This window comes from Cebus imitator, unplaced genomic scaffold (genome assembly GCF_001604975.1).
Source record: "Cebus imitator isolate Cc_AM_T3 unplaced genomic scaffold, Cebus_imitator-1.0 Scaffold24, whole genome shotgun sequence".
In the NCBI taxonomy this organism is placed as follows: domain Eukaryota; kingdom Metazoa; phylum Chordata; class Mammalia; order Primates; family Cebidae; genus Cebus; species Cebus imitator.
Window position 1 is genome coordinate 3,755,442 of NW_016107339.1, and position 16,172 is coordinate 3,771,613.

The 16,172-nt window shown below is 34.7% G+C and overlaps 1 protein-coding gene across 1 annotated transcript in view; it reads left to right on the top strand.

Moving 5' to 3' along the window:
* KCNH8 (potassium voltage-gated channel subfamily H member 8) overlaps window positions 1–16,172 on the top strand; it is a 345,406-nt gene that overhangs the window by 266,659 nt on the left and 62,575 nt on the right. Inside the window, exons 10-12 of the mRNA XM_017522526.2 lie at window positions 2,375–2,574; window positions 3,442–3,691; window positions 9,047–9,261. Of these exons, the coding sequence (XP_017378015.1) occupies window positions 2,375–2,574; window positions 3,442–3,691; window positions 9,047–9,261 (665 nt within the window). The remainder of the gene's footprint in view (window positions 1–2,374; window positions 2,575–3,441; window positions 3,692–9,046; window positions 9,262–16,172) is intronic.

Here is a 16,172-nt window from a genome sequence, read left to right on the forward strand (position 1 = left end):
TTCCAAATAAGATATTTAAGCATCAAAACTGCTGCACTTCTAAAACAATACAGAAGAACGAACCTCTATTTAGAATCTATGAAGAACAAATGCAACATTTAGTTGTTGCATGATATATATTTTTCATGGAACATTTTTGACCTATTGGGAAACATTTCATTTTTGAACATTTAGGAATACATACTTACACATTCTTGCATGTGTCAGGCATTTATTAAGTACGTTTTTAATTTCTTTCATCAATAAGCTATGTCTACTAAGAGCCACTCTTTACTATTTAAGAGGTTACAGGGAAACCTTAAATCTGGGTCATTTTCCTCAAACTTAATTGCATTGAGTATGCTGAAAATTCATGATAATACTTTTCACTTTCATAAGAAAAATTAACATGAATTGAGCAACTACTGGTTTCTCATACATATACTAGGCAATTTTTAAGAAATATATAGCTCTTTAAATCTTGAAATAGTTCTATGAGTAAGGGCTATTTAACATAATTAGTATGCCCATTTAACATGAGTCTGTTTAAAGGAATTACATAACTTACTAAGTTCACACAATTAAGTAGCAAAATCAGTATTAAAATCCAGATCTGTCTGATTCTGAAGTTCATATTCTCCCTGCAACATTATATTGCCTTTTTTATATAGACCCTAAGTTTAACCCTATTCTAGTAACTTTTCCAACATACTGAGGCCAAGTTATGAAGGGAGTGATTTTATAGACATAGTGACTATTATTCCATAGAGAAATGATATTACCTGGGAAAGGATTTTAATTCCATTGTTAGATTAGAATTCAATTACTATTCCAGTGTTCTGTAATTTCTGATAAATGTAGGGGGGAAACAAGATTTGAATTGGGGATGTACTGAACATTCAGGAGGATAGAGGTAATAACATGTTGACATATTTCCACTAATGTATCCATCATGATGCTAAGAAATTTTTAACATAGCTCCTTGGACACTGCAGTTTTGATACAGGTACATTTTGATAGATACTAATAGACAAGCTACTAAATGTTTAGTCTTTTTTTAAGCCCCCAAATTACTGAAACAGATGATTTCACCCAACTCATAAGCTTCACCTAATTCCCAATCCTGTCCCAGAATAAGGATCAGGGATAAAATCTGAATGTTACTTAGAGTTGACTTATCCATAAATATGAATGTACTTGGCCCTCATCTCTCTCTGAGTTTCCCAGTTCCAGGTACGTCCAAGGCCTTCTTGGATTATCCGCTGGTGTTTATTTAGACCATTTCAGTTCCGTTCTGCTAATGACTAGTGAGTGCAAAATCCTGTCATTCCTTCTCTGGCTTGACAATACCTCGTTGCTTCCCAAAGTGGGTAATTCCTGGAATATGAGGTCCATCCTCTCACTCTGAACAGGTCATCTGTGTTCTCCAGAAGAAATATTCACCCTAAATCACCATATGCTCTCAAATTCTGGTAAACAAATTTTTTTCATGTAATTACACTTTGATGGTAGGTTTGGGGCAGGCTCCAAGGGCAGGCTTAGCAAGAAAATGGAGGTTAAATACTTTAGCAAGAAAATGGAGGTTAAATACTATCTGGCTGACAAACCTCATTGAAACAAGAGTCCCATATACATGTACCCTGCTGGTGCATCTCATGGTGGCAAAAATAACTCTATGTAGAATACATCTTTTTCTCTGTGAATTCATTTGTTTCTTGAAGGGTCTCGAATTTTCTGATATCTCCCTCAAATTTAAAGTACTGCAGAGCTGGGGTTGGGCTGGGTATTGGAGCTTCAGACCGCTCAAGAAATCTTCAATTACATTTTTAACAACCTCCTCCATATCTGCATTAATATAAATATAGTTAATATTCTAAAATGAATTTTAAATGATGGCTTTTTTTGGGGGGTGAGACTAAAATACCCACAAAGGCTAACTAGTTATAATAGACTTATTTCAAAAATTAGTTTCATTTGTTACTATAAGTTATTAAACTACAACTTTATAGCTTATTCTATCAAACTAGAAATTTTATTGTAACTATTAAGCTATACATAACTATTAAAATAATATACATGTAAATCGAGTTCCAATAAAAGTTTCTCATAACCAGAATGGCAGCTAACAGATAAATCAAAGGGGCCTATTTTGCATATTATTGAGTACTTTTAAAGATATTTTTACTCTAATCAACCCATATGGAGTCAAAATGACTACTTCAGGTTTTCCCCTGACACACTGTCTGCACCAAAATGCCTATACCAAAATTGCTGTATCAACATGGCCATATAAGCAAGCTCTGTTCCAATACAGGATAGACTGTACATTTAGATTTAAGTGGTGGGCTCCACCATCTTATTTCTCTTCCATTATATACTGTGTTGTTCTTTCTAGCCTTGATGCACGCCCTGGTGTTTGGAAATGTGACAGCAATCATACAGAGGATGTACTCCAGGTGGTCCCTCTATCACACTAGAACTAAGGATCTGAAAGACTTCATCCGTGTCCATCACCTGCCCCAACAACTCAAGCAGAGGATGCTCGAATATTTTCAGACAACCTGGTCAGTCAACAATGGAATAGACTCAAATGAGGTAATGTTCGTTTCTCATGTTGTTTTCAGGCAGAAAGCATATATTCTAGGGTAAAAGCAAGATGCTCTAATGCAGGTATCAGAAGTGAAAACACACCAACATCTTTATTCCTTTATTTTTTTTTAATTCTTCATGAATCCCAATCCATCTTCTTTCACTTGCTTTGGCTTCTGTTTTCACAATGCCAATTTGGATTGACCAAAGTTTTTTATTAACTTGCTGCTTGTTAAATCAAGTGGACTTATTTTCCTTCTAATTGTCTCTTTTCAAAGGAATCAATTATTATGATAATTTAACAATGTAATCTGGGATAATTATATGAATCAAGTTTCTATTTCCCTTTAACATTAAGAAAGTTAAAAAAAATTTCCATCAAAGGGGTTGTCTTTATGCTTCCAAAAACACCCCAGACTACCATGATAAAAAAAAAAAAAAGGTATTACATAAATCAACCAACTATTTCATCAACCCACCAACCTAACCTGTAACCAGCATTTAGTAGTGATTAACTGGTTTCTTCCCTCTTCATATAATCACCATTGGGTCCAAATTCCATATCTTCTGTCCTGACTAGGACTCTCTGTGAGAAGCAAGTCACAATGAGTCATATGTTTTCCTGCTAAAGCCTTTTATTAATTTGTTCTTTCTCCAGACTGCTTATCAGTTGATTATTCAGTAGCACATAACTGAAATCACAGTCACTGAAAAAAGTCTCTCCAGGATTGCACATACTTAGATTTCCTCTTCTGTATGCTGGATGGCCAAACAGCAGGAGACAGTAGGAAGAGCATCCCTGCTGTCTTGCGAAGTAAATCAGTTAGACTACACTTACCCCAATTTGATTTCCTCCTTCATCTTCTCTGACAGCTTTTGAAAGACTTTCCAGATGAACTGCGTTCTGACATCACTATGCACTTGAACAAGGAGATTTTACAGTTGTCCCTTTTTGAATGTGCCAGCCGGGGCTGCCTCAGGTCTCTGTCTCTACACATCAAAACCTCTTTCTGTGCTCCGGGGGAGTATCTGCTGCGTCAAGGGGATGCTTTGCAGGCCATCTACTTTGTATGCTCGGGCTCCATGGAAGTTCTTAAAGACAGCATGGTGCTGGCTATTCTTGGTAGGTCTGAATTGAAAAACTTCTATGAAATTTGACTCTGGAGCATAAATTAAGAAGATGAAATGGGGGAAAAAACTGCTATTGAGAGTAGGAAAAGAACAGATGAAGACATGAACTCAGGAGTATTCTTCATATGAGTTTATTTACCTAGTGTTATATCCAACATATTAATTCTTGCAAGAAATCCAGTAGTTTAAATATTATCTCCATTTTAGACATGAATAAATATTACTTAACTAGCCCAGACCACATAGTAAGAAAATGAACTCAGTTATTTTTGTTTCCTAAAGCCAAATTATTAATCATGATGTATACTACCTTTGGTGAAATAGCTGCTCTGTTTTAAGAGGGCATTTATTTTTGTGGAAAATTAATTCAGAGAACACAAAAATTAAACTTTATCTGTGCTAGAAAGAGCAAACATGACTATGTTTCAAGAATAAGCTCTCATAGCAGTCATTAACCTAATACTGTCAAGGTGACTATAGCCTCTTTTTACCTCCTTAAAGAAAACTTACAAGATATATTGTCAAACTTTTGTGCCACAGAATTGACTCTCAATATTAATACATAATTGGTCTTCATTGAAATATAAAAGGCAGATGACAAAAATTGTCATGCAGAGTTAATGTATAAAAAATCCTATTTACAATTTTCTGTGGGGCTCTTTTAAAAATCACTCTAGGCCAGGCACAGTGGCTCATGCCTGTAATCCCAGCACATTTGGAGACGAGGCAGGTGAATCGCTTGAGCTCATGAGTTTAAGACCAGCCTGGGCCTCATGGACAGATCCTGTCTCTACTAAAAATAGAAATAATTAGCTGGCCCTGGTGTCAGGAGCCCATAGTTCCAGCTACCTGGGAAGCTAAGATTGGAGGAGCGCTTGCGTCTGAGAGGTGGAAGTTGTCGTAAGCCAAGATAGCGCCACTGCACTCCAGCCTGTGTGCAGAGAGAGAGAGACAGTGTCTCAAAAAAAACCAAAAAAACCTCTAATTTTTGTTTCTTTATTCAACTAATGTTTATTGAGGGCCTATGAATGAATTTAGTACTGTTCTAACCCCCAAGAATGCAGCAAAAAAGAAAATAGCCAAAATCCTTGCCGGCATGAAAATTAAACTCAAGTGAAGGATATGATGGGGTCTGAGACCAGTCAAGGTGGTAGTAGTGATGGGAAGAGGCAGTGAATTCAGGATATATTTCAAACACCAGCATGAGATACAAATGTTTAGAGTTTGTACTAATAAAAAGGGGTGAATTCAGTACTTTTTATTTTTCATTTTTAAGAACCTTATGTTTGTAAACAATTACTTGCAAAGTGTATTCACACACAAGATCTCATTTAAGCCTGTGTCAACACAGAGAGACAGATGGCATAGGTATTCTCTCTCTTTATCTAAAGTCAAAGCTAACCTAACACTTTGGACTCTGTATTCAGGACTTTTTCCATGTCTAAACAATACCTATTTCTCTTAAGTTAAAACAAAAAACAAAAAACTCTGCACTCATGTTTATCACAGCACTGTTTACAATAGCGACAATATGGAATCAACCTAAGTGTCCATCAATGGATGAATGGATTAAAAATGTGGTACATAGATGCAATGGAATACTATTCATACATAAAGAAGAATGAAATCATGTATTTTGCAGCAGTATGGATTGAACTGGAGGCCATTATGTTAAGTGAAGTAACTCAGAAAAAGAAAGTCAAATACCACATGTTCTCACTTATAAGTGGGAGGTAAATACAGTATACAGGTGTACCTAGAGTGTGGAATAGCCGCCACTGAAGACTAGGAAAAGTGGAAGATGGGTGGGCGGCGAGGGGGGTGGGGAGGGTGAAAATAACTTAATGGATACGATGTATACCATTCGAGTGATGGTTATACTCAAAGTCCAGACTTCACCACTAGTCAATATATCTGTGTAACAAAACTGCACTTGTATTCCTTAAATTGGTGCAAATGTATTTTAAAAAAACTATTATTCTATATAATCATTGTAGGGCTTCTATCGTGGATTCTGCTAGTAAGTTTCAAAATAGATTATATTTTGGAAGATAAAAAAGAGAACTAATATTTATTGAATCCCTAATGAGCTGGATGTTTTATGCCCATTATTGAATTTAAAACTTGCAACCTTATTATTTGTGTGTTATGATCTGAATGTTTGTGTCCTCCCAAAATCGGTATGTCAAAATTTAATCCCCAATATGATGGTATTAGAAGTGGGGCCTTGAAGAGGTGAATAGGTGATGAGAGCAGAGCCGTAGTGAATGGGATTAGCGTCTTTATAATAGAGGCTGAAAAGAGCTACCTTGCCCTTTCTGCCATGTGTGGACAGAACTAAAAGGTGCCATCTGTGAATCACGAAGTGACCTCTTACCAGACACCAGCCTTCAGAACTAAGAGAAATAATTTTGTTTATAAGCCACCCAGTTTGCAGTATGGCAACCTGAATAGAATAAGACAGTATGATGATTTCCAAAATTAAAGGTGAAGAGATAGACCCTGGTGAATGATGAAAGACTTATATGCTTTTCACTGCTTCATGTTGACTTGTTTACCACTTAAAGAGTAGAGTTAGCGTTTGTCTTTCAATTTTGTGACTCATTTCTTATCTCATCCTCTTATGTTTTTCTACTTTACAGAAAGGCATGGAATAGCCACTAAGAGTTTACTACTAATATGGCCATTTCTTTATCAATATTAGAGTAAGATGCAATATTAGAGTAACTCAATATTAGAGTAAGGCTCCGTGTGTGTGTGTGTGTGTGTGTGTGTGTATGTGTGTGTGTGTGTGTGTGTGTCTGTTTTCTTTCTTAGGAGGAGACTTTAACACTCGTTCTGGCATCTTCTCAACTTCATGAAGTTAAAGGCCAGTCACCCTATCATCCTGTGATTCTAAATTAGAATTAACAGTTATTCTTAATTTGTTTCAAAAACTTAACCTTAACAATAAAATACTTTTACTGATTTTTCCTTAGTACCACTAAAAGTTTTATAGTCTGCCTAATGATTCAGCCTGTTTCTACGAGGGCATCTAGACTTTTTCTTCAGAATCTTATGGTTTGATATTAATGTAAGTAAATACAATGCAACATTCTAAACAGGTATAATGTGGATTTTTCTGTAATTGTGGTACATTTTAAATTCTGGTAGCTAGCAGCAGTTTTAGGAATAGAATATGAGGGCATCATCGGTGATACTAGAGCACAGTAAGTGCAAATGTAGTTGTTTCTATGTAACTTCCATTGCTAGTCAAATATGATCCAACTGGGTCTTTCTTGTTATATTTTTTAAAACTATTTATGGCTGAAAGATTTAATTCATTACCTTTTGCTCCTGGCCCCAAGTTTCTCCATAAATTGTGATTAACACGGGTAACACTTTCACATCTTTGCTTCTACCTCATATATATCAAAAGTAAAAAATGCCGCATGACCATTCTGAAAACTGGTTTGTGGTACTGGGACTAAACTCAAACAAAGACAATATATTATTAATATTTACTTTCTGTGATTAACATTATTTCAATAGAGATTGATTATTTTACTTTACCTATGGTAATATTGCCTTATAGGGCTAATTCAAATCAATACTACTTGGATAAACTTAGCAAATACATGACATAATACTTGACCTGTAGATATTTAGCACACTTTCACTCTGCCAATGAAAAAAAAAATAATGTTCTTCCTCCTCACAACAACAGCTGTCCAACCATAAACTTATTCTAGCAACTTTCTTGTCCAGTCAATACATGCATACATTTCTTAATCTGATACCTGGAAAGAGTAGGGGCAGGAATTTGTTATGGCGCTAGAATTTGTTTGCCTTGTATACCTTGATTTCATGTCCAGGTAATGGTGTTATCCCCACCAATTTCTTCGTTGTTTTAAAAGAAAATGGCAAACCATGAATAATTGTACTCTCCACAGAATATTAGTCTGCCTAATTATAATTAAACATAAGTTATAGCTCTAACCTGAGTGGTTTGAAGATGCATCCCATCACCTTTTGTTTTTCAATGAAAGAATAACTGATTAGCAAAGATCAATCATATAATGCTGAAAAATGAAGCCCATAAGGGATCATAGATATCTTTGTCTTTTAGAAATAAGGATACTTAGACCCAAAGTTATTTAAAATTAAAGGTCCTAAATCTAAACAATAAGAAATCCACAAGACTGTAAAATTAGTGAGGTAGTTTTAGGTAATGAGGTGAATAATATGTTGGTATTCACCAGTACCTGCTTGCCGGAGCTCAATACAAGGTCCAGCATGCATGGTCAGTTCTCCAAAAACATTCATTGAACAAAATATAAAGTGGAATTATTTCTAGGATGCCAAGATTGGCAAGATGCTGGTGCTGTTTTTATAGCGAGTGTCACTGTGACTGAAATAGCCATGCCATGGCAACCCAAAGTATGAAAGGATGATGACCCTAAAGTTGTTGCAGACACTAGTTGCTTAACAGCGAATGTGAATGCTTTTGTACAAGAGACTGCATCATGATAAATTCTCCTCAAATATACAAAATTAAAATTTTTTTTCTGTATTCAAAACATTCTGGCTCTATTTATATCCTGCATCAGTACCCAGCTTTGAGTTTTGAGCAGCAAGTCAGATTTCTAATGAAATATACAGGAAACAAAATTTCCAAGTTTAGCAATATTGACAACAATAAGATTTAAATTCTTCCACACCATGTGGCTATTTATCATTCCTAGCATCTAAAAATGTAGATTTTAGTCTATTTTTTCTTCTACCAAAACAGGCTAAATTTCAAGGTTTAAGTCCAGTACTAACTTGAAGGTAATATCTACTTATAATCCAATAATTTTAAAACTCTATTTTTTATTTGACATACATATTTATGAAAAACTCAGGTATTCATAGTCAATTTGACATGTTTCCTTTTACTGTCAAATCTGATAAAATAGGCTTGTATTGAAGCCTGCTATATACCAGGGACTTTGCTTCCACAAATGCTGGACAATAAAAAGTAAAAATTTTAAACAATGCTGGGTACAATGAAAAATTAAAAAGTTAAAAAAATTATTGAATGGGAAGTAGAGGCCGTTTGTTCTAATAACTTTCCAAAGATATAGCTTGCTTGTTGTTTGTTGTTGCTAGTTAAAATTTGTTAGTTTTTGGTTCTTTATGAAATGGAGCAAAATGGCCATAAAACAAATAAAAGCTAAGGCCCAGCTGTGACGCTATTGTATGGCAAAGTTGAAAAGTCCTGTCCCAAGGTTTCAGTGTAATCTCACTGAGAAATGAAGCCTGTCAAGTCAAATGGGGTTATCAGTCCTAAGATTGCTTTTTCTGAAAATGAACTCTCTCTTTCTAGGGAAAGGGGATTTAATTGGAGCAAATCTATCAATTAAGGACCAAGTGATCAAGACCAATGCAGATGTGAAGGCTTTAACCTACTGTGATCTCCAGTGCATCATCCTCAAAGGACTCTTTGAAGTGCTAGACCTTTATCCAGAATATGCTCACAAATTCGTGGAAGACATTCAGCATGACCTCACATACAACCTCCGAGAAGGTCATGAAAGTGATGTAAGTCTCATTTCTAATTAGTGCTGAGATCTAATAACATTGGGCCTGGAGATCACTTATAACAGTAAAGGCAGATGTCATTCTGAATATATAAGATGTGAATATTCAGCCACCAGTTAAGTAATTAATTAGCTAGAAGCCAAACCTAGAGTTTGTTATTAACATCCTAGGAAAATATTTTTCATGGATAACTTCTCAACTCAGTTTCTTTCTTGTTTATTTTCATATGCTTATAGCTAGAATTGATTTCAATTATATATAACATTAGGTAGAGATGTGTGATTTCTCCAGAATTTAAAGATTTCTGGATAAAGTATATGGTTCAGAGTTTTCTGTGCTTGTAATTGTTCACTACTTCAATTGCTTGACACAGATTTTGCTTAAAAATAATCTTATATTTAATGGTACACAAAACAGTCTATCTTAAAATGAATAAATATGCATAAAAGGATTCAAGCCAAGAGTTGTCACACTGAAAGCATAATGAACATTTTATACAATTATATATTTGCTTCATGTTTTGAATTAGAGAAACAGCTCTCCTGTCAAAATATGTACTATACTGCATCCTGTGATTAAGCTGATCGTGAACATGACTTCATTAGATGTCTCAGAGATACACATGATTTAATAGGAATGATTGTTGAAAGGCAAGCCAAGGCATGCATAGCATTGTGTAACAACCAAAGCCTTTATATGCTGTCTTGAGGTTTGCCCCAGGTATTCGTAACTCTCATTTTTTTTCCCGATGGACTTAAGAAGCTATGGTTTTGACCAACCCATATTGTGCACATACTCATGTCAGTCGTCAATATTCTCTACTTTGAAGGGTAGAAAGAAAATGTAAATTGCATATTATTTTATCTTGGTTGGGGCTATCTAATGACAGTAAATATGTAGATAATGTCCCATTCTGAGGTTCAAGATTACCAGTTTTGCATATGTGCTTCTCTCCATTGTTGATAGCAAACAACAGAGGAGGTACCAACATTTGCTGGCTACTTTTCATGTGTTAAGCACTCTACCTATGTAAAGCATCTCATTTATTGCTTAAGACAAATCTTAAAGGTAAGTCTTGATCTGTTTTTATGGAAAAGAAAACAGATTCAGAATGGATAAGTCACGTGTGTATGTTCACACAAACTTGCAGGTAGCTGGGACAGAGTTTCAACACAGGTATCAGATTTTAAAACTTCTATTGTTTCTGTTAAATATGCTGCCTTTTCTTGAAATCACTTTCATGTCTTTTAATCAGTAGATTGAATTTTAAAAATGCAGGTGTTTTTCATGCTGTCTATGGCAGCGTAAAATAACTGTTTTGAAGATTGAGGTTGAGTTAGGGGATGGAATTAAAAAGAAGAAGAAATTAGGAAAAGAAGAAGAATTGCTCATATTCCTTAGCATAGGAAAGTGGGAAATATTGCATCTCAATCTCTGTTTTCATGTATTTGACAGCATAAAAGGACAACTGTTTTGAAGACTGAGGATGAGTTAGGGGCAGTGGAAATAATCAAAGAGAAGAAATTAGGACAGAGAGAAGAATTGCTAATATTCCTCAGCATGGGAAAGTGGGAAATATTGGATCTCAATCACTATTTTCTTTTATTTGACTTATTAAGTATCCTTATCTTTTTTTAAAAATCTGTGGCATACAAAATGATGTTTTGAAATATGTATACATTTGGGAATGGCTAAATCACACTAATTAAGTTATGCATTTTTTCACGTTTATCATTTATTTGTGGTGAGAACACCTAAAATCGCCTCCCTTAGCAATTTTTAAGTGTATAATACATCATTATTAACTAGAGTCCCCATGTTGTACAACAGATCTCTTAAACTTACTACTCCTAACTTAATCTCTGTATCCTTTGAGCAACATCTTTCTAATCTCTCCTGGACCTCCAGCCCCAGCTCCTATTAACCATCAGTCTACTCTGTGCTTCTTTGAGTTTAAGGTATTTTAGATTCAACATATAACTGAGACCATGTAGTATTTGTCTTTCTGTACCTGGCTTATTTCATTAACCAAAATGACCTCCAGTTTCATCAGTGTTGGTGAAATGACAGGATGTTCTTCTTTAAGGCTGAAGAGTATTCCATTGTGTATATATACCACATTTTCTTTATTCATTTGTCTGTTGTTGGACATTTCAGATAAGTCTATATCTTGGCTATTATGAAATAATGCTGTAATGAAAATGAGAGAACTTCCCTACTGCTTTCTATAGTGGCAATACTGATTTACATTTGCATCAACAGTGTGCAGGGCTTTTTCTTTTTTTTTTTTTTNTTTTTTAAGTAACCATTCTAATAGGTATGGATCTAATTTGCATTTTCCTAATGATTAGCAATATTGAGGATATTTTCATATTGCTTTTTTTTTTCTCAAAGTCTTTTTTTGAGAGAAGTTCATTCTGGTCACTTGTTTATTTTAAAAATCAGGTTCTTTTCTTGTTATTGAGTTGTTTCAGTTCCTTATGTATTTTGCATATTAACTCCTTATCAGATGTATGATTTGCAAATATTTTCTCTCATTCTGTAGATTGTCTCTTGATTCTGTTGATTGTTTCCTTTTTCTGTGCAGAGCTTTTTAATTTGATATAATTCAATTTACCTGTTTTTGCTTTTGTTGCCTGTGCTTTGGAGTCATATCCAAAAACATTGTCCAGACCAATGTCATGGAGCTTTCCCCTATGTTTTCTCTTAGAGTTAACAATTTCAGTTCTTAACATTTAATTCTTTATTCATTTTGAATTTATGTTTGTATATGGTGTAACATAAAGATCTAATTTTATTCTTCTGCATGTGGAAAAAGAATTTTTATCTTTGATAAATTTTTCATGATTTTTTTCTATTTGCTAGAACATTAATTATAGTAATTTCTAAATCCCAGTATACTTGAATTATCTGTGGAATTATTTTCATTGTTATTTTTATCTGTTTCTGTCTCTCTCGGTCATTTGTTCTTTTTTGGTAATTTAGTTCTCTTTTTTAAAAAGGAAAAGCAGGTGTCAGAATTTTGTTTAAATATAGATGTTGCTTATTAAAGATTGTTCATGTCATTTTCCTCAAAATAAGATTTTCTTTCCATGGGCAGAAAGAATATCAGCAAACCGTATAAATTACGCTGTCCATAATTTATTTTAGGCTTTGTTAAGCTGGTGTATTTCAAGTTTGCCCTCAGTTCTAAGATCTAGCCTTTACTCCTAAAACAGCTTTTCTGGAGTCTTAGCTGAAATCACAGTATGTTTGCCAAGGCTCTTCCTATTTAGCAGGGTTTGAGCTCCAGCCACCATCTCCCCAACACCATATACAAACTTTTCAATTTACCCTTCTAGGTGCTATTTTTAATCTGTTTCTTAGAGGACTACCCCTTGCTATTTAAGTAAGTTAGGAGTTGCCTAATGTCTTAAAGGGAACATCAATGCAGTTTACTTATCTCTGGTATTCCTCAAATCCCTTATGCTTTGGTCTACTTGAACTTCTCTGTCTCCTTAGTTGGTAAGGATGCTCCTTTCTCCTCTCTTCTAGTCTACCTTATAATGAAATAGCAAATGCCTGCAGAAAAATACCTAGCTGAATGTGAAGCTCTCATTGGTGCACTTCTCTTTTGTTAGGGATCACAGTCCCTCAAGTCTTATCTGAGTTGATTTCTCTCAAATTCCTTCAAGTAGTTTGATATGGTTTGACAGTGTCCCCACCAAAATCTCATCCTGAATTGTAGTTCCCCTAATTCCCACATATCATGGGAGGGACTAGGTGGAGATAATTGAATATTGGGCAGTTTCCTCCATCCTTTTCTTGTGATAGTGAGTTAATTCTCACAAGATCTGATGGTTTCATAAAGGGCTTCCCCTTTTGCTGAGCACTCATTCTTCTCTGTGCTGCTATGTGAAGAAAGACGTGTTTGCTTTCCCTTCTGCCATGACTGTAAGTTTCCTGAGACCTCTCCAGCCATGCTGAACTGCAACTTAATTAAACCTCATTCCTTTATAAATTACCCAGTCTCTGGTATGTTTTTATTAGCAGCATGAGAACAGACTAGTACTCAGTTATTTTTTTGAACTTTGTCCAGTTTGATAATTACTTTTGACTGGAGGGCTAGTTCAATATAAGTTACTTTATCACAGCCTGAACCAAAATTGCTTCTTTTCAAAGTGGACTCCTTATGGGTTACATTTTAAAGGCAGATGGGACCTTCATTGTTTTGTAGTTCCTGATGTTTTATCCCTCAAAACTTCTATTCATATATACTGAGATCCTAGAGGATACTATGCCCTCTAAGGGCTAGATAAGTTTGGAACTCTCTTTCTATAAGTTTGTACCGTAAGGGAAAAGTCTGTGTCCTCCCCAAGCATACTATGACTTTCAGGGGAACTTATATTCTGATGATTACCTTATGTATTCCTGTTCTCTACTCTGTTGTCAGACCAAATGGAGAACCAAGCCCAAGCCCCTTTCCTTGATTTTCACAGACAAAACCAAAAATATCCAATCACACAGGATTTTCTGTGGTTAAAGCCTTCGTGGAAATTTAAGTGATGAGTTGTGGAAGGAGGAACATTTGCAAAATTGAGATGCACACAACATAAATGTAACATCTATATTTTCTTATTTTTAAAATTCACATGGGCACTCTGCCATGTTGTTCAGCCAGTTATTATTGGTCTTAGCTTTCTCCTCTCCTCTTTTGTATGCTCCCCTCTAATCCCAAATTCCTCATTATTTCTCATACTTGTTAATGTAACTCTCTGTTTAGTTGCCTTGTGTTTTTCTGATTTTGCCTCCTGAATGTCACCTTTAACTCTGGGTAGCTTACGTACTATCTGGTGACACGGACAGTTACCAGAATATCTGAGTAAAGGGAAGACTGACAGTCAACCTATTTTGAAATAAAGCAAAGACAAAAAGCACTTTAATAAATAGTCAAAATTTAGAAGGAATATGCATGTAGCAGTAGGATTATGTTTCCTAGAACTGTGATAAATTAAATAACTTTAGAATGACAGTTTATGCAATTCTCACAGGAAAATTAATTTAAATCTATAAAATATTTTGTAAGTTTATTGAAAAGGCTAGCTAGCACTGTTTTAACCTCATGCTAATTATGCATTTTATGCAATCATTGTGTTTTCCATATTTGACCTCATTTATATTTCCTGGATAGTTCCAGTAATGACATAGTTCAATTTAGCTATTTCTGTGTATGCAGATCATGAGAGACTTGCTTCACTGCTTCTTGTGGTAAACTCTATAAAATTAATTTTAGCACAAATTTATCTGTTGTTGTGAAATTTTTTTCTTAACATAAGAATTTTGAACTTGTGAACAAATTAAATGACGAGCATTCAAAATACGTTTTTAAAATTAATGATGCTAGTATATTGAAAATAAGATACTGGTATGACTATATATAAGCATTTCTTATGTGCTTTGCATGTGGTAGGCACTAATTTGTTGATGATGTTGTGGTTGTAGAACAACCTATGGCAATGGCTATTTTAAAAAATGATAAATTCTCTAGTTTTACCTTACTGAGGGATCTTTAAATGACAAAACCTAATAAAATGTTAAATATAATGATGACCTAATTTCTTCCCCAATATTCCAATATTGACATATAATCCAATCAGCTAAAAACTCAAGTCTCCTCCTTTAGTCTTCTGACCTCTTTAGTAAATGGAAGAATACATCCCCAGTTTCCTGACAGCCAGTGGCTTCTAGTGAAGTTCTTTGAATTCCTGTCTTCAATGACAGGAGGTGAAACCAAAGTTCAGAGAGGGTCCTTGCAGCAGAGATAAGGGAGTCCTTATCTCTGAGTGCCCACCTTCAGCAGCTTTCTCTGCACTTTGACATATATGATGGTTCTTAGTGGTTTGTGATACTGACCCATGGTGGCCTAAAACCTCAATATTTGTCATAATATCTTAATTTCCATCTCTCTATATATCAATCACCAAGTAGTTACAAAATTGAATACTTCAGAGTTCTGACCAACAAGTGAAACAAATACAGCTGGCCCTCCTTATCTATAGAGTCCATCTCCAGGGATTCAACCAACCACTAATCAAATTCATCAATAAATGTTTTCTGCACCAAATATATGCACTTTTTTCTTATCATAACTCCCTAAACAATACAATATAACAACTATTTACATAGAATGTACATTGTATTAGGTATTATAAGTGATCTAGAACTGATTTAGAATATACAGGGGGATTTGCATAGGTTATATGCAAATACTATGCTATTATTATATCAGGGATTTGAGCATCTGAGGATTTTTGTATCTGCAGGACATCCTGGAACCAGTCTCTCAGATACTGAGGGACAATTATACCTATATAATAATAATTCATTGCAAAAGTTCCAGATTAGTCCTATGCATGAAGTGAACACAAATATAAATAAACATAACTGAATGCAAAAGTTTCATACTAGTAGTATGCATAAAGTTAATGCAGGATATAATGGAAGAATATATCCATGATGTCTGAACCCTTAAGGGTTTGATTAAAAAGTAAAAAGTATTACTGTTAGAAATATGAACAAAATATATGTACAGGCAATGTGTAGATGAAGAAACACAAAAGACAAGAAGCACACAAAAAGTATGCTCAAAAACTTTAGCAATATAAACATGAAAATAAAAAGCAATGATATAAATTTTTAAATTCTTAGGATACCAACCTTATGGAGGAGTTTAATTGTATAGAAACTTATGCAGTTATGGGTGGGAAATACAGTCTTCTGTGCCCATTTTGCAGAAAACTATGTCACTACTTAGTTCATTCAAATATATATACAGCCTATGACCTTTCAATTCCAAAATGAATCCAAAAAATTTTCATACAGGTCTCTAAAGGGGGTCATATGGGGTTGTTCACTGTAGCTGTACTTATTGT